Genomic DNA, 23,969 nt, shown 5'->3' on the forward strand with positions numbered 1-23,969 from the left:
AACAAAGACACCTTTTGTAATAAATAGTAAAAAATGCAGAGGTAGTTGATCTTAAAAGAGTTATTTAGAGCAAAATCAGGACAAGCAGAGCAGACGAGACAGTGTGCCTTACATTGTATCTGTGGTAAAAGACCTGATGCAAGCAAATCATAATTGATCGAATGCAATTGACATCGCCAGTCACCTTCAGTGTAGCCGCAGGCTTGTGTGAGAGCCTGACAGTGAGCCAGCATGGCTGAATGGCTCACTGTGATCCCCATGGTGCTTCCCTCCTTGCTGGTTTTATACTGTATGGGGGGGGGGGGGGGGGGGGGAGCAAGGCGGTTTGTATCAAATCTAATCCAATCCTATCACCACAATAATCATATTGTTCATGGTCTCGGGTTGCTGGGGCCTCTCACATTGTCACCTCCTGCCTTTTAATGTTGAGGCCAAAAAAGCAAAGAATCCCTCACCTCTATGTAGGCTATGTCATTGCTTGCTTCACGTATGGGAGGATGCCAGTCTTTGGGAGGCTTCGCAACATGCTTCCCATCAGTCACAAACCAAAGCAGGCGGGGCCAGCCTAAAGAGGAAGGTAGATGAAACTGCTTGAGAACCGAAAAAATAACACAGTCAAATCAAGAGAAAACGTGAGCAGCAGGCTTTACCTTTGAATGTGGCTACCTCTCCAGTTTGTGCTTTGGGTAAACCTTTCTGACAGGCGTCGGTGGTAAGAGCCAATGTCACGCCGCAGCTGCCAAGCAAGAAGCCAATTTGTTGGCTTCCAGCATCCTGCAGGATGAATAAAAAAATTAAGAAAGGTTGACACACACATACAGTGTTTCCGGTTTCTTTACTTCTTTTTGTCGGACACAACAAGCCAATACCTGATCATCATATATGACATTATGCTGAGAAAACTACTGTACTGTTGTGAGAGGCGACGGTCGTTCATAAATTATGTCTCGAAAACAGTGGGTGTCTGATGTAATAATTGAACTGGAATAACAATCCTTTCACTTGGCACCAATCTCATTTGTTAGTGAACAGCTTCCGCAAACAGCATGCTGATAAGGGGGAATCAAGCACACGCATCAATATTCAGCGACTACAACTCGTGATGGCAAATTTGTTTGCGATGGATGTGCGTGCTCATTTCCAATGCATTATAATGCTCTTGAAATAGAACACGGAAAACAGATGAGGCCGTTGCGACAAATAACAGTGATATGGCTGCTAAAAACAAGATGTCTTTCAGCAACAAATGAATGTGCTTGGAGATGAGAATAGACACATGAATAACAGTAACTGGAGCAGTCAGAGAGGGGAGCATTTGTTACCTGCTCAAACACACTAATTGAACAACTACAATGCAGGATCTGGAAGGAAGGGCATTTGACATCATTTCCCCTTATTGAAAGGGGGATCAATTAATTTAGAATGCTCTTGACTCCCATTTAAGTGCCTTTGTCGTCCTGGGAAGTTAGCATGGTGGAGGTCTGCAAGGATACGACCCACTTGACTCTAATGTCCAATGAGGTACACCTCTTCCTTTTTAAGTGTCATGCGGAGCAGAGGAAAATGAATCAATAAGTGCAAAGTCTTCCATTTTTTGGGCTTTTACCTTTCTGGTCAGCGGCACTTCAATGGGTACAGGCACCAGCTCTGCCAGCAGACAGCCATAGAACGCCACCATGAACATTACGGGGTCGTTGTTGGGAAATACAAGGGCTACCTGTGGATGAATCAGATCCGGGGGGGGGGGGAGATTTTTTTCGTCACACGCCGCATAGTCATTACCACATCCCTTTTTGAATTGCTAGGTGGGTAATGCCGAAAATGACTGTTTTCTACATCTGGGTTTACACGACAAGTCAGTCGACTAGGGAACAAAACAAAAGGCTTTGTGGAAATATACAAAAAAGGCAGTAGTTTGTCTTGTATTATTTTTTATTGTATTTATTAATTTTATTAGGAAATGATGGATTGAGAGGCGTGCATAAGCTGAGCTGCACTGTGATTGTTTCTGGACCATTAGACATATAAGTAGAGCGCGAGAGGAAGGGTGTAACTGGGCCACATCAGGGCTGGATGTAGCCTGTGGATTTTGACACTTGTGAATTATACAGACTGTTGTAGGTTGTTTGGCCACAATACCTGTATTATGTGATTTCTCTTCATTGCAGAGTACACAGACCTGATACTGGGGTTGAGATGATAGATGAGAGGACAAATATATGCCGAGTTGTTAAAAACGAGGCCAAACATGTTCTTTGGAAGAACAACAACCAGATTATACAGAGAATATTCCTACTTTATGCTCTCGTCTTTTTGGCACAAGTCTTCCCTCTGATTATGTTCATGTTTCATCTGCCAGTTTTTAAGCACCCAAAAAGTATATGTACAGGTATAAGTTGTAATATTAAAAATGGCTGCCACAAAACATGTTTTAAGACTTACTCTATCGCCAGGCACAAGCAACGGTTCATTCCTGGTGCTCAGCTTGTTGAGAAGTGTGTATGCCAGTTTCTGACTGCGGGTCCAGAGTTTGCCTGCAATGGTTAAAACACATGATTTAATTAGTTTATTCGGTGATTCATGATTTGAACCTCAAAAACACTCCAAACGCACCAAAAGCAATTGAACCCAGCTGCGGAAATCTCTCGCTTTGCTGGGTTCTGTGTAAATAGCAACGTTGGAAAAATGTCTCCCCTGTGACTCTTCTGCATCAGTCTTGCGGCATTTCTTTGTCAAACAGGCTTGTATTTTAACGTTGCTCTGGGGCAACAGTCCGCTTCATACCTTACCATAGGTGAGGGTGTAAACAGGCTTGCCGGCGTTATCAAGCGCCGTCAGACAAGGGCTCTTGGGCTGCGTGGTTCCCCATCGTTGCAACGCTGCTGTCAATGAGGCAGGCCAGTTTGTGACCACTCCGAGTGGCTCTCCCTCGAGGGGACACGTCAACTGGCCTTCTGGCTTTGGCTGGTTTGGGTTGGGTTGCTGGACTAAATACACAGAAGAAAATGACATGAAGCAGCAAATCTTTGTTTTGACAACAAGATATGAAATTGCACACATTGGTTCGACAAATCAGTGGTTAGCATGTCTGCCCCACAGGTCAGAGGTTGATGGTTTGAATCTCTGCTCCAGAATTAATTAGCCGGTGCTCTGATTGCAATAGGGACAAATTTCTTATCGTTAAAGCATTTGTCTCTCATACTCTTCCTCAGGTGCCATGGTTTTCTAAAAAATATTTATACCAAGGTTTGAATTGAATGGAAAATATGGTCACATGGTCTCTTATCATTGCCATGGCAACGCCAGATCATCTACTGTAGTAAAATATAACAAAACCGGATAGATCATCTACTTGCAGAGTTTACGTTTTTGACACGACCACATTCTCCGTGGCAGTACGTTGGAATTGTGGTTGGACTCGCAGACCAGGAGTTATGAATTTGAATATCTGCTCGGCCTTCGAGTGTGGAGTTTGCATGTTCTCCCTGTGCCTGTGTGTGTTTTCTCTGGCTTTCTTCCACATTCCAAAAACATACATGTTCCGGTTCACTGGAACTAAATTGTCCTTAGGTATGAATGTGAGCGTGACTTGTCCCACCCCAGCAACCCCCGCCTCTCGCAACAACAGGTCAAAGTGAACTGGGATCGGTTGGAGGCTCTATTAACAATGAATGGATGGATGAGAAAATTGAACACAGGAACTGAGAGAGGATATTTTATTCCCCAAAACCATGTCTCTTATACCCATAACCACTTGGTGGCGACAATGCTGCAGTGCCGTCAGCACACTTATTCCAAGCATAACCCGATGGAGACGTTCAGCTGGAGTGTTTTACAAGGTAGCGGCAAACCTGTGATTTATATATATCTCTCGCAGAGGGAGGCTCACAAGTAATACGAGGGGGACTGTTTGTTTGATGGCTAGATAGTGGGGATTGAGAAAAGGGTGGAGGATTAAAGCCGTATATTGTGTCCTGAACAGTTTTTTTTTTTGCCTGCCCAATTTGTGCTTTCGAATTCCATGCCATTTGTGCTTTCCAGATAAAACCCCAAAAGTCTGCAGACGCTCGCCCCCTCACGCTGCCAGAGTGAGGAGAGTCTTATAAGTACCTGCTGGTGTGTTACGAATCCTGCTGCGTTTTCATTTGCGAAGTGTTTATTCAGGCTGGCAAAGTACCACTCTAAAAGCCACGATGGGCTGATGGGCAGGTCAGGAATGAAGGAAGAGAAAAAAATACTGGCTCACAATGTGTGGCAGTGTTTCTGTGGCCTAGCTCTGTGTTAGAATCTCCTGAGCACACCTGGTGGTCTCTGATCCACAGTGGGAGGTGTGGGTGGAAACAACAAAGAAAAACAATGACTTATCTAAATGTGTACTTGGACGGTTTATTTGTGAGGTGTGGCAAAGGGCTTGGTATAGCAATAAGAAGAATGGCACACAGTCGAGCACAAATCTTGCCCAAGGTTGACGTTACTGTTCCACTTGGACTGCCCTCTACTGTGGGGTGTACTGAGGCAAGTTTGAATTCGTGTTAATATGGCAACTATGGAACCTGAAATTGGGTTTTTGGACTCAGCGGCGCTTGTGAGTCAGCAGTAAGGTTATTATAGTTAACAAAAATAAATAAGGTGAACATTGGCAAAACTTTTTTTGTTCACAAAATAAAGTTAAAAAAGAGTGCTTAAACAGGGGTGTCAAACTCGTTTATGTCGCAGGCCTTATTTTAGTTACAGTTTCCCTTGGAGGGCTGTTATGACCATATGAAGAAGTCAAGAATAACGGTTTATTCACCTGTTGTTGAAGTTGCTGTAATGATGGGTTTCATAACAAGAAAATTTTTATAGTATCACTATTATTTATTACATATGAGAATTTGACATTTTAGTAGAGATTTTAGCAAGCATCACGAAAGTTGACATCCTTGATTTGCTTTCACCGGCCGCAGAAAATGATGTGGAGGGCCAGATCTGGCCTCCGGTCCTTGTGTTTGACACCTATGACTTAAAACAAATGAAAACCTTATTGAAACTACATTTTACATTTATAAAACTATAAATATAGCACAATTGTCATTCATTTTTGTCTTTGTCAATTAATTTCTTCCATAACCTTTGGGGGTTTATTTTGAATTTATTTATTTTGGTTTTATTGTGTGGCTGGACAAAAGCAGCAGCAGCAGCAGCAGCAGCAGCAGCAGCATCAGCAGCCTGTTTCAAAAGCTCCACTATTCTCCTTTAATTGTACTATTCAACCCTTGATCACTTGTATTAATTTTTTCACAATTAGTCATTCCATTTTTTTGGCAGTGTATATCAGCGATCGTTAACATGTCCACTTGTAAATCTGTAGACCGTCACAACAGCTCCGTTCTCGTTTTTATTTGTACTTCCACCCTTCATTGTTTCTTCTTATTCCTGAACGACAGCATTTCAGGGGTACTCACCGTCCATGAGCTCCTCAAAGTCATCCACAAAAAATTCTCGCAAAGGCGGTCGCTTCGGTCTTTTCAGCGTGTTGAGCAGCTGCTGGATTTTGGAGGAGACGCGGCTGTTGACTGGAACACCTACACAATGGCATTGCAGAAGGGATGGGATGATGAGAAAAGTGGTTCAAGGAAAAAAAAACAGGCAAAACAAAGACATTGACGGAGGCGTGGATGGTAAACGAAGGAAAGGATTAGTAAAATAGCAGTCAGATCCATTCATGAGGAAAATAGATAGTTGAGGGGTGAACACACAACGTCAGAAGACTGGTTAGCACACCCAGCGATCACTCAACCAAACAACTAAACAACAATAGATAGAGGCCCACAGGTACTTCTAAGTTAATATTTTAGGTCAGCAAACTCTTGAATAACCCTTCCAGGAAGCCTAATCAGCTTGTGAGGATCCGCCTGCTGCCTAGCAACCATTCATCTCCTCTCCAGCGTCTGAGGCATGAAGCCTCTCATGAGGTGTGTGCTCAGCTCACGGCAAGCGGCTCCGACATAAGTTGCTATACACCAGCCAAGACCTAACATGTAACTTTCTGGTGATTTAATTGTACATTACACATCACAGGGTGGGGCTTTAGGCCACCAGAATTGTTTCTCGACGGTTAGTTTGGAACGTACTGGTGCGTTTCCCTGCACAGAGCCAGTTGGGTTCAGTTTTCTGATAAAATAAGGTAGTAATGCAGAAAAGTGCAAAAAAACGTGCCTCAGTCAATGCAGTATCGGACCGTCTGCATCATGGAAATAAAAACTTTCATATTCAACCCATGGTTTTGTCCATCTCAATTCATTCTGGAGAGACAAGTGTCAGACATTCCAGCCACGGGAGACAGAAGCCACAGCTGCATACAGCCCGCCTGATGCGTTTTTGTTCTATAATAAGGCCGGCTCACACAGCCTCAGTCTGCTTATATAAAGGTGCGCGCACACATTGGGATGGCACATGCGAGGGGCAGTGTGGCACCCGATGGACCAATTAGACATGACGACAACATCTGATGGCCATCCACTCAAAAGCTATGAAAAATAATGTATTGTAGCAGCAGATGAGGACTTGTCATGGAGGGTAATTAGCATATTAGCATTCGCAAACTCCATCTTTTTCGACACCCAAAACATCCCAAGTATTGCATAGCATTACTCGGTCTTGCAATATTTTTGGACTCCTACAGTGTCAGGTGAGGTTGTTTGAAAGCCTATCTGTTCAGCATTTTTTTAACAGGATTTTTCTGTGTGCATGTTCACCATTAGTTTAAACAGAAGCACATCAACTTTGGAATGCTGTAAAGGGGACATTTTAATGAGAAATCGACCTTTTTTGTTAGCGTACCATATAGTAGGTAGGTCTCTGTCGTGCCTTTCCACCAAAGTATAAAATGCAAAAATGAGTACTGTAAATCTTACCCGTTATCATACTATCTAAAAAGTAGCTGTAATAATTTTTGCAAAAATGTCCGTGAGTGATCCATCCTGAACGTCACAGCCCCACTGTCACATAAAAGTGGGGCTGATTTCCATAATAGGATAGGATGCGTGAGGATCCAAAGCCATCTTCAAGCGACGGCAAGACTGCACTGTTTGAAACACTATCATGCAGGGGCACAATTAAGGAAAAAACACCCACATCCCCCATTGGGGTGACGCACCCATGCTATCATGTTAAAGCCAAAAGGTAGATAGAGCTGCATTGAGGTTGGCCGACTGCAAAGATTAGCGCTAGCTAACAGCATTAGCTTCGATTATGCTGCCTATACTTGTAAGTTGTCAATGACAAGGGCTGGCGAGGGCAGTGTTTGTGTTTGGTGACGTGTTCTTGCGCTTCACGCACACGCACAATGTAGTATTAACTGATGCCTGCGTGAGGTCATATGTTTTTATTGGAAGTTACTGGAATGTAAAAAAATAAAGCAAAAAGACTTATCACAGGGGAACTAATTGGATTTATTTGAAGCAGACACTGTCCAAGGGCTTTTGCCAGGCATTAAGCAAGTGTTTTAGTTGGACATGATTTCTAGCAGTCATGTGGATGACTGATTTAGTTGAGAGTGTTTTATTGTTTTTAATTCATTGAATCCCAGCCATTTTCACGTGAGCAACCCCCTCAATCCCAGCGTCATACTGGATTTTGACTGATCTTGTTAGGCCCACAGAATATTTAGTTCTAATGTAAAATCAAGTTTGGACTCTCTTTTTCCATTCTTCAGCAATTGGCATTACAAAATGGAAGGTTTCATGGAAATGGTGATTCCTGGACAAAAAAATCTGAGACAAAGAGCTTTTTATAAAAGCATGACGCAAGACTTAGACGTACAAGTGCGTCATTGGTAGGCAGGGCCTGATTTTAAAAAGATGTATAAGTACGTCTTGTGGAATGACAGAGTTAACGTCCATTTTTCACTGCTTAGACATGTATGAGTGTTCATAATGTTACAGCAATGTACACTTTAACCCAGGCCTCTTGAGTGCACAAGCATTCTTTTTTTTGATGGGGACAGTTTGAACACAGACGATAGCAAATGTAATTAATCTCGATGGGAACCCCCTCGCCACCTTTGATGAAACTAACAAGACCATCAACAACACAAACATCACCAAAACAGATGGATTGAATGAGCGAATCCCCATTTTTTGGGGAGGAACATGCACGGACTGCCGACGAGCTGAAGCAACGGTAGCAATACAGTAATAAATACCATTCATCAAAATGAGGGATTCTTCACCTCTCCATTCACACCCTGGAGGAGAAACAAATGAGGACGTCAGTTAACATGACCCTTCACAAATGCAGGTGGCCCCTGAATTGAGGCGCCGAGTTGAGACCAAAACTCCACTTCAATTTCACTCAATTGCCTCAACACACCATCAATTAACAATCAATCTTGCAGAATTGTTCAGAATCCTTCATCAATGAAATCATTCCTATTATCATTAAGTTGATACTTTTTTTTAGCATTTCACCGTGTCTTTCATTGCTTTTGTATAAATGACAAAAGAACTCCAGAAACAGTCCAATGGGTTTGGCCCTTGTGTCCAATGACTTGCAGGCTGTTCCCTCAGGAATGTACCAAAATTAAATAGAACATGAAAAGCACGTATTACTCGTATGTGGATCTATTTTGGGGGTTAGAGACAAGAAACGGACAAATGAAAACACGCCTGAACCAATTCGGTGCATAAATCAGAGTTTCCACAGCATATACATTAAATGAACTAAAAACTTTAAACCAACATATAGCGATCGGTGATTGATCGATTATTTTGCAAAGAAAAACATATTCGTGCATTGGCTGGAATATAGAGCATGACTTGTGGCACAATTTCGAAAAACGTTGAAGATTGAGACCAGCTTTTATTCACTGGCAAACCACTTTTTACAGTTTTTGGATGTGTTATATCACCGTCTTTGTGACCCAGAGCTCCATGACAAAATAGTCCTTGAAGGCTGTTTCATAACTCCTAAATAGCACCGCAAACACACCACATGATGGCCAAAGCAGGAGTCATCAATACAATGTTTAACAATGATTAGTATTAGAAATTGTGTCTCACAGAACAATCATTAAGACATACTATTTTTTTTCCAGGGGCATAGGAGGAGAGGTGTTACCATAGCAACACAAAGAGGGTCAGCCGGCAGCTTGCGCCGGGCTGATGGCAAGACTGACTAAAAGAGGGAAAACAGAGGGACAAACAGCAGGGGGAAAAAGGCAAACCGGAGGAAACCATGTAGCGGCGTGTGTACAGGACACTCACCATCTGCTGTCTCCATGATGTTGGTGTGGTGGTTGTAGCCACGGGACACGCCTCGCACTGAGGCAATGTGGGACTGCTCCGCATGAAGCGAGGAGCGCTCCGAGAGGCCCGTCACGTCTGGGGGAGCTATGTGGTTATCTATGGAAGTAGGAGATAGAAAGGACATGTCAGCTATCCATCCATCTATTGATTTTCCTCATTCGTGTGGTGGGTGAGTTGGAGCCTTATCCCACCCGACTTTGGGCAAGAGGCGGGGGTACACCCCTGTACTGGTCACAGAGCAAATGTCATACTCACATTCACCTCTATGGCCAATTAGTGAAACGTACATGCATGTTTTTAAGTGGGAGGAGCATGTTCTAATGTGGAAGGAAGAAACTCCACACGAGCATTGGGGAAAATATGCAAAATTGCAAATTCCAAATGAAGCTCAGGACTGAGAGACAGACGTGCTAACGGCTCATTCATCACAATGACCGACGACAGGTCACTATAAAATTTGATTTGCCTCTGCCGCTGAAAGGTAGGAATATGTATCGCCCATAATAGAAATATTTATGTCATAATATCATCAGTAGCTAGCCGCCACAATCGAAAGTTACTTCGTAATAATAAATTGGCCCGTTTTTACTACTACGACATGCAGTTTTTTTAGGGAATTATGCTAATGATGTATCTGATCCGAAGTCTTTTGTATTGTTTGAGCTGCAGTGTCTCTGTCATCAAATCAAATCCATAGATCTGTTTTTGACATTTAACGTTCCATTGCATTTCTGTAACGTATTGCATCCAAGACGTACTATATGAGATTTAAAGAAATGATTCAGCGAGTTTAGTTAAGCATCTACTTGCCATTCTCTGTATTAAAAAAGCATGCGGTAAAGTGTTTTGACGCCATCATGTCACACTGAGCATTAAGAGACGTTATGAATAGAGTAGCTTTGACAGCAGAGTGGCCCAAAGCCTTTTCACATGACTGAATGACAGTGAGATTTCAGACAAAGATTACTTATTCCAAAGACATCAATTAAAACTCTCGACGTTCTTTGTCTTGCCTCATTAAGTGCTTGTGTGTAGCTTGCGGGGTGACATTACTTTCTGTCTGGGATACATACAAAAAATGAGTAAAAAAATCTGATTAGCTGGAAATAATTGAATGCTTCAAACATCTGCTGAATTCAGCAAATGAAGTGGTTATCCCTATGAAGCGTGCAGACAGACACCAACACATCACATATAATTATAACGCAGATTTCAAGATTTCAACACATGAGTTCTTGTCTTGCTAAAATCAGCCCATTCGTCTCTAGTTCATTATTTTCATTTTTTTCATGCAAACGAGCCAGACTTCATCCAGTCCCAAGAACTGCTGCGCAAACAGCAAGTCTACATGCCGGACTTACAATGACAACCTAAGACAAAGTCCATTTAGAAACTCAAAACAAACCAACGCTTGAGTTCAAAAGTGACAAATCAAAAAAGAAGCACTCACCGAGATGGGTGTGCGACATAAGATCAGCCAACGCAGTAGCTTTGGTGTTGGCGTTGAGGGTGGTGCTGTTAGCGTTGGTGCTGGCGGTGACAGACCTCCCTCCCGGATGGGACGAGGTGGACGAAGCAGAAGATGAGGTGGACGAACCCTGGATGACCCGGTTAAACCAGTGCTCCACTGCCGGGTGGCTGTGGCTCTGAATGGGAGTGGAGTTGGTCAGACGTCCCTTTCGCCGCAGCGAGCCCTCGTCTTCCGACGCAGAGGAGGTGTCTGTGTTAGACAGGTCAGAGTAGCGTGGCGTCATGATAAGAGGACAGTAACACCAGACGCAGGCCGGTGGGGGAAAAGGATTTGTGCATGACTTGTGCGGTTGACACGGCTGCACCCTCACCTTCCCTCTTATGTTTTGTTTTGACTATTAAAAGAATACATCTCATAAAGATCAATTAAGCGCAGCACGGTTAGCTAGTGGTTAGCACGTCTGCTTTAAAATCAAATGATTTTCTGGATTTGGATCTTGACTAATGCCTTCATGTGTGGGGCCTGTTCTCCCCATGCTTTTATGTGTTTTCTCCAGGTACTCTGCTTCCCAATGATTCATAGATGCTGGCTAAATCGCATTTTAACATGGTCACACGGGCATTCACAGCATTTAACCAGTCCGTATGAATTTGAATTCATCCGTCAAAAAATACAGTGTTGCCCATCTATAAATTTGAGAGCATTTGAGCCAATCAAAAAAGGTGTAAAAAAGCCTGCTGATGCCATGGCGCCAATTTTTTTAGACAAGGGTTTGGCCTTCAAGATTTTAAATTTAATACAAAATCATAAACTAACACAATGTGATACAATTAACATCTTTCTCTCTCTCTCTCTCTCTCTCTCTCTCTCTCTCTCTCTCTCTCTCTCTCTCTCTCTCTCTCTCTCTCTCTCTCTCTCTCTCTCTCTCTCTCTCTCTCTCTCTCTCTCTCTCTCTCTCTCTCTCTCTCTCTCTCTCTCTCTCTCTCTCTCTCTCTCTCTCTCTCTCTCTCTCTCTCTCTCTCTCTCTCTCTCTCTCTCTCTCTCTCTCTCTCTCTCTCTCTCTCTCTCTCTCTCTCTCTCTCTCTCTCTCTCTCTCTTCTCTCTCTCTCTCTCTCTCTCTCTCTCTCTCTCTCTCTCTCTCTCTCTCTCTCTCTCTCTCTCTCTCTCTCTCTCTCTCTCTCTCTCTCTCTCTCTCTCTCACACACACACACACACACACACACACACCAGTCAACCACCACATACAGTAGCTAGCACAAGAAGCTAATGACGTGGTCTACCTTCACACAGTGCTCCTTCTTGCCAAACATTAATGCCAACTATCACAGAGGTTCGCAAATTAAAATCATTTAAATCAGTGGTCACCAACATGGTGCCCGCGGGCACCAGGTAGCCCGTGAAGACCACTTGAGTAGCCCGCAGTGCCTGGACATTGTGATTTGCTAGTAGAAATTATGATTTAAAAATGCAAACATTGGCAGTACTGTGAGACATTTCGAAACACGATCAAAGTCTGACAATTTAAAATCATTAAGTATTAAAAATAACACATCCTCCTATTATTGAAGGTATTTTGGACAATATGTTATTTCAGACGTGTATCAATTTGGTAGCCCTTCACACAATCGGTACACATGAAGTTGCTCTCACCCTCAAAAATGTTGGTGACACCTGATTTAAATGTTCTATCTGTCAATTCAGAACAGCACGACACAAAATCACAGAGTGAAATCTCCGACACGGCCTTGAAAAATTGGCCGCGCAGAGCTTTAGGCTCGATTCTAATAAGCCCATATTTAAGTGCATAAAGCCAGCAGCCTCAAAGGGACTGCTTCACAGAGAATAATCTATTTGTTATTCCTCAGCTCATCTCTCCTATATCTCAGTGTCTCAGTAACCATGGCAAAGTGAAGCAAAAGAACATAGCGAGGGTCAGACAAACAGCGTAAAGTCGAGCGTCGGCATTCATCGCATCTAAACAGACAAGAAGCGTGCGAGAAGACTGATTAAGCTCACAGAGTGGCTTGTCTTCAACAGATAAAAACAGCAGACTATAATTGCGAGGCGCTGCTTAATGAGCAATACATTAATGACTTGGCCGGTCTGCTAATTCCTGTAATGTAGCATGTAACAGTGATTAAGTGCAAGCAAAACAAACGTGACGTATTAACAGTCATGATATACACTCATGACAAAAAGTTGGGGATATTTAACTTCCCGTGAAATTTAAAAAATAAAGAGCACGACTATCTATATGGGCACAATTTGACCTTGAAACTTGTTTTTGTCCCCCCACCCTCCAAAACTTGCTCTTATCTAACAAAGAGATGAGGTGGTCTTTTGATTCATGAATCAACCAATACTTCACACGGTTCAATTTGAATGGGCATTTAAATAATCCTCTCCATCATGGCGTTTCACATTTTGACATTATGGGACTGAAATGACACCTGAAAATTGATCAGGTGCTCAAAAGTGGCCACTGAACATTGTAAGACTCCAAGATTAAGGGGAAACCAAACGTCTGGCCACCCAGGGCCCCTTTTCACACAGCCCGATCAATCTGGGATTTATCTAACAAGAACAAGTGGATCTACCAGGTCTTGGGATGTTGTGTGCCAACCAGGATGATGCCTTTTAAAAAGATCAAAGACCGGCTGGAATTCAGGGGATGTGAAGTGGTGAATCTGACATTCACTATCGCAACACAGACATAACACTGTCGGACAACTTTTTTTTATACATCTAATTATCTAATCGTGGGATGTCACCATTGCGGCTATGCCCTCACTGGGTTCTACTGAAATTGCAAAAAGTGTATAAAGTCTACGTCTGATGTGAGTATTTTGAAGGATCCAACAAGGCTGATGTCAACGCACCACAAACTATTAGAGAAAAAGGTAAAACGTTGAGATTGTGAAACAATGCTCATCCAGTATGCAACATGTGGGAAGGCCCGCTGGGAACACGCCCTTGACAAGTGAGTCCTTTGTCAGCCCAAACAATAGATAGTCATCTACTGGAATGTTTCTAGTTCTTGTGGAATATTTTGCAAGACAATCTTGGCGCATCCTACACTGCAGCGCTGAGTGGGTCGTGTGTGTGTGTGTGTGTGTGTATGTGCACATCCAATTATACTGTATGTCCGAGGTTCGTAAACCACAGCGCATTAAATATAGATTCAAAATTCTCACCTGGCGGAGTGCATGCCTCAACAGAGGACTGGATTAGTACGGATCGTCTCTTGGACGGCATGGGCATCTTCCTTTCTTTGTATTTGGCCAAAGCTGCTTGGACGGCTTCTGTGTGCAGATCTAGGCCACACAAAAGAGTACACAGCTTAGGCGCACCATTAAAAAGCACCAACGGGAATTCAAAACTCTCATCCAAAGTACTGAAGATGCGATACCAGAGCGAAAGCGTTCATCCCTCGTGTTGGCTGCCCGAGATTTGTTGTGTTTGGATGCGGACAGAACAGCCTGGGAGGAGGCTTGGATCCGGCTGTCTATTTGCAGAGCGGGATCAACACCTGCGGAGAAAAAACATGAATGAATCATTCATACAGTGGGTAGAATAGGGTCAATACAAATCATCACCATTATTATAATAAGCACCACTCATTCACTACGCTGCCTTAGATGAGAAAGTTTTCATTTTGAATTAATCCCGCCTCACTTAAGAATGAACAGCAGCTTTGCATGTTTCAAGGGAAAGCAAATGAGAAATGCCAAGCTCAAAGAAGGTGATTAAGAACAGTAGCGCAAATCTCAATCACTCACCAGTAGTCTAAGCTGTCATCTATGCACAGTTGTGATTTGGGCAGGCAGTGCATTATACCGCACTTCATGTAGCTGTCGTATTTTACAAGTACAATGGATCCTCCAAATTCAAACACTCAAAATCTTTCTGCGCAAATATCCCATGTTACATTGTGGACACCTGCAGTGTAGCGACAAGAGAGGCCGATATGTGTCAGCCTCCTTTCCGTGGCAGCAGCTTAGTCAGGCTGATTGAGCTCCAATGTTGTCAGCAACTCTTAAGACAGCAGTATAACTCACATGCTGCAATGCTGAGCAATAGCCTCACACACATTCACTCAATCCACTAAACACCACTCAAGCTGCATTCAGTGCATCAGGTTCAATATTCTCTCAGCATATACCAGGACACGGCCAAGAATGAGCGTGACACGCATCCTGTGAGCGAGGACGAGAACATACAATTGTATGCTGGTCCGTTGTACCGCTTTAATGGCCGATAACACAAAGTAAAACAATGGCTTTTCTCCAGCTCTTTGAGGAAAAGGGGGTTTTCAGACGCCAGAAGCTCAGACTGGGTTGCTGGGCAGAAGGCACTTCATTTAAGCCAATCAAATGCATGCCCTCGCACAGGAGATACACTTATTGGTCCACAGCCAAAACATGATGTTTGTGCGTCTTTTCGGTTCATGTCCTGTATTTTAACCGTGGGTCTGAATGCCTCTTTTCTACTGCACCAAATCTAATTGCTATTGACATTTGTAAACAAGGAAACAACGAACAGAACCTCCGCCTATTCATGGTTCAGTATTCTTAAATTCACGTTTTCTTCTGCTGAAGTTATCCGCGGATATTTTTCTGCGCGTTCTGTTACCCAAGATCCCACATGATAGCGCTAAGGCAAACAGGAAAGTCGTAAATGGTACTAACGAAGTAGTGGTGAAGTGATACATCTCGACTGAGGCTACGTTAAAAAAAGGAAACGCTTCACATTTAAGTCAGAACACATCATAGCACTGTCGTCAGAGAGGAATGTTCCCGTCTCCCGATGTCTGCCACATCTACATAGGGAATTTGCGCAAACACCTGTAGGTAGTTATAAAAATATTTGACCAACTAACGACTTGGTGCAGGCCAGCTAAAGCCGTCCTAGCAAAGAGAAGATTTGGCCAGCTAACGCTTTGCTAGCAACAAATGAAGCAGAGTTTTCAGACTTTGACACCGGACCCAAGAGACAAACTAGCTTCGCTCTAGCTAGGATAAGGCTAGTAACAAAGTAGATAGATTAAAAATGGGACCAAAACGAAAAAAAAAACATCCGTTGTGCTGCCCGTTGGGACAGGGTACGGTGCGGCATCCTGGGATTTAAGGAAGTTACAACACAACGCAGATGATTGTCAGTCGTCTCCCGAGCACTCCACCTCGCCTGTGTGGCCCACATATTTGGCATACATATATGATGTGTATGGATCAGAGTTCATACTACTGATGCATCAGAAATACACTCAAATTCATATAGTTGTAAGAGTAACGGAAGATTACCCGCCAAGTATTACAAGCGTGCAGAACTCATATCGTGTGGATGACGAAAACTAGTGCTGGTCACTCACTGGTTAGGCACATTAAGCAGTAACAAAGGATGAAAATAAACACATTCTCCCATGAGCTTTCTGTTTTTGTATCGTCTTCACGGAAATCGTCGGATCCCTGTGTCCTTTATTGCTCTTTGAGGGTCATCAATAAAGGAGTATCTTATCTAGTTCATCTCCCAACGGAGTAAGGATGACTGCAGCAAAGTGGAGACTGTGGAGTCATAACACAGCAGCGTTACACAGCAATGCAATTTCTTCTCAGAGATGATTTGCCTTCCTACCATAGAGGAAAGCCATGTCGAGAAGAATATTACGAGGTTTTCATTCTCCGTTGTTGTTTTGTTAGAGCCTCATTTTAAATGATGGTTTTCACAGTCTAGTTTTGAAGCCAAAAACCAACCAACACGACCCGAGGTGTAAGAGAGTGCCTCAGCTCCTGCATGCCTTTTTTACAAACCGAGGAAAAAAGTCATATGACCTGATCTAAGCCTCTATATTTGAAATGCATTTAAATCGAATTTCATTTACACACTTTTTTTATGGTTTGGTTTGCATTTGGTGATTTTTGGAGATGTAATGTGTGATTAAAATATCAACAAATATCCTTACCTTGTATCTGTGGGATGTACGGTGCCAGCAGTTTGCTTCTTTTCTTCTCATAGCCCTTCTGAGTGATGTCCCCTGCACAGAGATGAAAAACAGAGGGTTGGGGAGGGAAGAGGGGCAGAGAGAGATGAGTCATTAGCTTAGATGAGGCCTTGTGTGTGTGTGTGTGTGTGTGTGTGCTGATTTTGGTGTTTGTCCCAAAGCAATTTTCACATTAAAGTGATTCTTTTTTAACTTACACTGCAGACGCATGAGCCTAATTCTGACACCAGAGATACCTCTCTGTGTATCTGCTGTGGGGTGTTTTTGTTCTGTCTTGGACACTTTAGATATTGCTTTGTGCATAGGAACTGTATTTTCCTTTCCTATCTTATCCAAACGAGATGACCAAGAAGCACCAAATCCTAAAAATGCTCTGCAAAAGGTGCTGTGATTCAACTTGTAACCATCTTTAACACAGATTACTCCTGATCAGTCTTGATGAAAGGATGTTGCACAAAACCTTTTTATGGCGACAATATTTTAAGCAACGAGCAAACAATAAGGTTTCCCGACTTTATGTGGAAGTTGCTTCGAGGGAAAAGGTCTACAGAAAAGAAGACTTAATCGCTTGTCGCATTTAAACGCAAATTACCATCGTGCTACAAAGCGATGACGACCAATCTTTGAATTAAAACCTATAATGGTTATTTTCCTATACTGTGATTTAAACCATGAGAAGAAAAATAAGCTAATTTGAGATAAAAACTAGACAACACTTTACCGTTTAGCCTCTTGTGAGATTCTCGCTGTTGGCGAAAACCCTAATTGAAATAAATACAAAATAAATACGGAGGTGGCAAGTGGGCAGTCTAAGCAGGTTGTGTGAAAGAAGAGGAAAGAAAAAAAACTTGGCTGTCAGGAAAGAACGCTATGAATGATAAAACAATCAACCGATATGACATATTCATTGCGTCGGCGGGAGGCAAGAAACAATTTCAAAAGGTTAACGCAAACAGCTCAGCAGTCATATTTTCACTCATGTCCGGTGAACAGGGATCGTCAGTGCATGACTCTAAATTGTATGGACGCTCACAGCCGGGGTCGAGTGGAGGCTGAGGTCAAGTAAAAAGGCAAAGTTCAACCAAGCCGTCTGAACGGAACCAACGGCTCAAACGAAGTCAAGTCCTCTCTGTTCAGCCCTGCGATTGACTGTTTTCTCGGCATTCAATAAGTGACCAGTGACTATGTATCCTTTCCCAGCTGCTAGGGGCATTATGGTAAACGGGAAAAACATAAAACCGTCCTGTTCATACGATGGAATTGTTGCACTGCTGAGTACACGACAAGCGCGCTGTGTTGATATCGTTGCCACCGCTCTGCCACTCTAACGTGGAATGCAACAATGCGCTATAGTGTGACGGCAGGTGTTGTTGTTGTCACGCTTCTCCTGAGTCACCCGTGCCAGCTGAATGGCTGCACTGTTTAATGTCTAACAAAACCCAGGCTTTCCATAGGCTGCGCCTCCTGACCCAACACTGACGCGTCTCTATCTCCGTGTGTCCGTGCACATTGGCGGATGTCTGTGTGCATACCAGGGCGTCAGCGTGTACGCACCACAGCATTACGTCTTGACGAGCACACAATGAGAGTGCTTACCCCCTCCCCGAATTGTAGCTCGTGGAGCTTCGAGGACGAGTGCATCCTCTCTCACCATGAAGTTATGCCTCGGTGGAAGCGAATCTTTTGAGTCGGGAACAAACAGTTAAGTCTTTCAATGACTCTTTACCAGAATCTCCCAGCACACCAAAAGGTTTGGCGCATCAAAGAGCAACATTATCGCATGTGCGCTAGCTAGCGTGTCAATGGGAACATTTCTTTGCATTGAAACGGGCTGACTTATGATATGGCAGTATAGCTTTTGTCGCTGTCCAATCATTTATTTTCCATCTGGAGACAATGTCATCTGATTTTGGATGAAAGGTGGGTGCCCCCCCCCCCCCCCCCCTCAAACTGATCGCCAGCCAATCCCAGGGCACAGACAATGAAACTAACATGTTTCTGGAAGGAGGGAGGACTCAGGACTGTGATGCAGATATTTTCTAACAACTAATACACCGTGCTGCCCAATGGAAAAATATGCACCTCCAAAGTCATTTTAATTTTAATTCTTTATTATTTTATCTTTTTTTCATCCCAACAGGAATTTAAAAATGATATATCTTCATTCTCCTACAGACAAATAGCGTGTCTTCTTGAGCCAAGTGACGTGGTATTTGTACATTGCAAACCATTTCATTGTGGGATATTCATAAACTCTAAATATCAGATGTCTGTACTACAGTATAATGATCCAAGGACCTGTATTACTTTCAAAATTGCCCGCACAGTGAATAAAGGTTGTATGACTGCAACAGTTACACCCCGTAACTCTGTTTGCCTTTAACTCATTCACTCCCAAAGACATATTTATGTCTTTTCACACTACACAAGTTCAAGCCCAGATACTCCAGATTTTCCAAGACTTTGAGTAAAAAAAAAAAGTGGTCTAGAATTGGTTGGTCCTGAATGAGTTAATTGATTTCCTACAGTAAAAATTCCAAAAGACAAATTTGACTTGATTTTATTTGGTAAAGGAATGAGATGACTGAGGTCAATTATGTAGCTTGGTGCCTGGGGAATAAATAGCAGGAAGAGGGGTTATCTGAGGATGCAGTCTGGAAATGGAAGGACAGCTCGAGGAAGGTTGCGTCTGCGTGCGCTTCACACCTCCATCAAATTACCGTCTCAAGGGACAGACTGCAGCTTTCAGAGAATCAACACAGTGCCAAAACACAGGAGAAAAAGCTTTGCTTGACCTCTTTGCTCCCTTGCGCTGACTACAGGCTTTATGGCGTAATTGAGCTGTGAGAAATTGGTAAAGCTGCGCAATATGCTCAGCGGAGGGGCTAGAAGCGAGAGCGAGATGTAGAACGTCATGAGCGGGCTCAGCTGGAAGAGGTCCTTTGCTTTCCCTGTCCCAATACAAAACCTGTTCATTTGAGCCTCCCCTCTGCCTTTAATCGAACCTCTCCACTGTCCTGTCCACTCTTGAGGGCTGCGTGTCCACACATACAAGGCGTAATGATCTTGTTCTGACCTCCGGATAGTCTTTATTGAAGCACATTCAAAGGGTCTTTCAATGAGGAAGAGAAACAGCAGGACTGGGGTGATGTCATGTCCGCATTTTTGACTCAAGCGCAGCTGAACGCAGTCTGAAGAAACAATGCATTTTAGATTCCGGCTCTGGCACTCGTTTCTGAAGTTGTTACCGTAAAAAGCTTCCTTTGGCCCGGCATTCAAATCCCAATTTCCCCAAGTGCTCTCCAAACAGCGAAAGCAAAAGAGTCCCTATCCACCGCTTTGTCGTATTGGCTTAATTGAAGGCTAGCTATTGAGTAACTGACTGATGACTTTTTGGACGAAGCAGTGCATTCAGTGCAAATGACCCTGCATCAGCACAGATGGATCTCTTCAGTCCGGAGAGTGGGGGTGGACATCAAAAATATGCTGAAGTGTGTCTGCGCAACGTGCAATCCATTCATCCGAAAAACAAAACAAAACAAAAAACGTTTGCGGCTGTGTCATTCGCTGTTCTACCGCTGTTTCGTAGGGCAGAGGTCAGTGCTCTGACACTCTCACAGAAATTTGTTCGGATTGTATTTTGAACCATTTGGTATTATTAAATGGAATTAAATTATTCTCTCAGCATTGTAGTGTCTTGACTTTGAATGGATGTTTGAGGTGCTTCAAAAGCCCAAAGACCACCTTTCAGGTGAGTTCTTTTTGTTTCTCCGAAGTAGGGTGAAGGTATCCTCACTCATTTGCTTCTGCTACACTTCCCTTTTTAAACAGTGATACTTGGCTTCTACATCTACTGCAAGGTTTCGACAAATAGATGGTTGTAGACCATGACGGTGTAGCCCATTTGGGATATTTTGTTCTGACTAGGGGTGTAAAGATGCATCTATTTAATCGACGTAATCAATTCGCCTGCCCTGCGATCTAGCTACATCGACTACATGACGAGTGCAGATCGATACGATCCAAACATCGAAATGACAGCATTCATAAAAGACTCGATTGTTTGCTGTTCCACACAGTTCTTCATGTAACAGAACATCCGCAGGTTAATTTAATGTGAAAATATACTAGTTTAATACTTGTTTATTTATTTATTTAATTTTGTTCCACAAATATATTGTTCAGCTATATGAAGCACTTTATAAAAAGGACATTTGACATTGACATTTATTTTTTTAATGTGTAAAAATAACCACCTTTCGCTAATAACAAGGTAAGTTAGTGCACGAAGAGACCTAGCTTGTTCTGTTCCACTTTGTTTGTGCTGAGATATACTGTATTAAGAGAATGACTGATTGCGTTCTGATAGCAAGGTTGTTTTTCTACATTTTGGAATCAGTAAAGCTGAGATGGTTGTAAAATAAAATTAAATGAAACTGCATTCTGTTGTGTTTAACTTTAGTTAGCGTTGGTTTATTTATAGAAAAGCCATGGTTATCGTATCGAGATATCCAGTATTTACCATATATTAGCAACAGGCATAAGAAACGACTGATTTTGAATCCGATTGATCTGTAGAACATTTAAATGCCTTTCTACAACCCTCAACAAATCAAGTTCCAACACCATCATGACATAATTGCAATTAAAATTTTACTTGGGAAACACCGGCTTTTTCAACTGATTTTATAAAGAACGTTCTTCATACTCATCATGACAGACATATCCAATGACTAATGATGACAACAATGGCTTGAGAACAGTGATTCATTCTTGAACCTGGGATTAGACACTTCACAATGAAGCTCTTCCCCATCCACAAAGTCAGACCCCGTGCCAAATTGACACTTCATCTGCCCACACTGCTGCCAGGGCAGCAGAGTACTGGCTGCTCTTCTGCCAGAGAAAAATAATTGTTTAATATTTAGACAGAACAGCGAAGGGGCACGTGGGCCAACAAAGGCTGATGTGTCCAGCTGTCATCGCATCAACTTCCCAAACAATTCAAATGTTGATTTTATGCTTCAGTGTTCACACAGACAGTGCTGGGATTTTTTGGGGAGGGGGTTGTTTTCTTTCCCCCGAGAGCAAACATGCATCTGAAGGATTATTGAAACACTGAAGTGGACCTATTTCATGCATGCATGGTGCGCAAAGTTGAACATTCTTCTCACACTTGGACCACTATGTGGTCTCTGAACAAAACAAATTGCTGGGCTGAAAGTAAAAGATGAACAAATGGGAGATCCAAACCAGAAATGTGACCACATGTCAAGATGATAAAAGAAATAACCGAGCAGCTGCCGGCCCGGGTAAGTCAGTGACGAATATAGATGTGTATAGGCTGAATGACTCACGTGTTAAGAAGGAAGCAGAGGATGCATCTCCAAGACAAACGGACAGACGGGGGGGGGACAGGCGAGGAAGATGAGGAGGCCAGTGGCAGAGAACAAATAGCAAAGGCTACCCTGCTAACAGGCAGTCTAAGGTGCTCCTGTCATAAGTCAGACCCTTCAGTAGCCCTTTGTTTCCTTTTGCAGTCGAGTGAATGAATCCCATCTCCCTGACTCTCCCTTCCCTTACAACCCCTCCCTTGCTGCTAATACCCATTCCTCAATTACAACTGCCAACCCCCCCCCCCCCACCACCACACACACCCCATTTATTTTACTCACACTCTTTCCATCCCTCCCTCTCCAATACAAAGCTTGCCTAGCCGCTAGGCTTTAGGATTAGGCTGTCAAAGCAAGACCCCTGCCCCCCACCTTCCACACATACCAATTCAAAACGCACAGACACACATAAAAACACCGGAAAACAACTGTGCTTGTTACAACATGCTTGTTGCAGATAAACATACACATGACGCGTGGACTTGTCTCATGGTCAAGAGAAAGTTGTTCAACGCAACTCCTCAGCATAATTTAGGGTGATTTTTTTTTCGAAAATTTGCCACAGTCATATGTAATAAACACTGGTCAACAGCAAATTTTAAGCAGAGATGGATTTATGTGTCCCGAAATGTATTTTTTGACAGTGATTATAAAAGTGTCCTTATATATATATATTTTTTTTTTGGTAGCACATCAGGGTTTTGAGATATGTTCTTTTTTTTTTCAATTTGACCTGTAAAAGATTGTGCAATACAGATTTGGCCATGCGATGATAATTTTAGCTATGAGGTTTCAGGAAAAAAAAATTACCTAATGATGAACCTAACCCTTAATTCAAAAATATATATAAATGTTTTTAGTTTATAATTTATATTATTGTAGTAGTTGTAGTAGAAATAGTATGAAAACCTGATGTGAGGGCAGATTTATAATCGGCGCAAAAAATATCTAGGAAATTTTACTTGCATCTCTGGTTTAAAAAAAAAAGTAAAAATGTGTTGGTCAGTGTAACCGATCAGGAGAAAAACATCTGTGCATATTGAAATGATTGTTGAATAATTGAGTCATGACAGTGAAGCAGACCACAAGGAAAGGTCCAGTTAATTGAACGCAACTCATTTCTTGTCAAACGAAACATCATCCCAGGGACGCAATGCCCATCTCTTATAGCAACGTTGAACTGGATAAAAAAAACTTTTCACACCCCTTTCCTTTCCTTTCACGCCCATGTGTCAAAGCAGCTCGGCTTTTGTGATGGAAAATGAAACCAAGATAAATCATTTCAAAGGATTTGTCCACCATGAATGTGGCCTGTAACCTGTTAACCTCAATCCAAATTTTTATTTATCTGTTTGACGGAATGCCCATCTCTGTTATAGTCTTAAATCTTCTAAAATCTCTTTGTCCATGCGTATTTTTTAAATTATTTTCCGGATCAATGACAGTGGAAGTCTAAAAACTAAATTATAGTCCAGTCATGAGGGTTTAATGTTGGAAGAGGTGGAGTTCTTGTCGTAGCCCCAGCTGGTATGTCACTCTTTGTGTGTACGTGTGAGCGCTCGCGTGTGTGTTTTATGTCTGAAATTATTGGCCTATTCACCCTTTGGCATGACATTTCTATGGAGTGCTTGAAGTAATTGGGCTCAATTATAGCTATAGTAAGCAGAATAATGAGCCCGGTGCACACACTCCATACCAGAAAGCGCAGCGGATATCCTCTTGTGTCTTCCTGCTAATTGAGGCTAAAATGTCAACTCATTTCGGACGTTTGGGTTAGGTCAAACCGTGACACAATTACATCTTAAATAGAATACAACCCC

At 42.7% G+C, this 23,969-nt stretch overlaps 1 protein-coding gene across 5 annotated transcripts in view; it reads right to left on the reverse strand.

The window, feature by feature from the left end:
• Positions 1 to 23,969, reverse strand: part of dip2a (disco-interacting protein 2 homolog A) — a 75,688-nt gene that overhangs the window by 18,208 nt on the left and 33,511 nt on the right. For 2 of the 5 annotated variants that reach the window (XM_052081433.1, XM_052081431.1), the window contains exons 2-14: positions 16,718 to 16,789; positions 14,168 to 14,287; positions 13,953 to 14,072; positions 10,738 to 11,007; positions 9,246 to 9,383; positions 8,186 to 8,227; positions 5,445 to 5,564; positions 2,790 to 2,987; positions 2,443 to 2,534; positions 1,607 to 1,717; positions 651 to 774; positions 456 to 565; positions 185 to 287 (exon numbers count right to left, since the gene is read on the reverse strand). In XM_052081433.1, the coding sequence (XP_051937393.1) occupies positions 185 to 287; positions 456 to 565; positions 651 to 774; positions 1,607 to 1,717; positions 2,443 to 2,534; positions 2,790 to 2,987; positions 5,445 to 5,564; positions 8,186 to 8,227; positions 9,246 to 9,383; positions 10,738 to 11,007; positions 13,953 to 14,072; positions 14,168 to 14,287; positions 16,718 to 16,789 (1,620 nt within the window). The remainder of the gene's footprint in view (positions 1 to 184; positions 288 to 455; positions 566 to 650; positions 775 to 1,606; positions 1,718 to 2,442; positions 2,535 to 2,789; positions 2,988 to 5,444; positions 5,565 to 8,185; positions 8,228 to 9,245; positions 9,384 to 10,737; positions 11,008 to 13,952; positions 14,073 to 14,167; positions 14,288 to 16,717; positions 16,790 to 23,969) is intronic. The other 3 variants (XM_052081435.1, XM_052081434.1, XM_052081432.1) reach the window with 2 other exon arrangements.

The sequence above is a fragment of the Hippocampus zosterae genome, chromosome 12 (assembly GCF_025434085.1).
Source record: "Hippocampus zosterae strain Florida chromosome 12, ASM2543408v3, whole genome shotgun sequence".
NCBI classification, from domain to species: domain Eukaryota; kingdom Metazoa; phylum Chordata; class Actinopteri; order Syngnathiformes; family Syngnathidae; genus Hippocampus; species Hippocampus zosterae.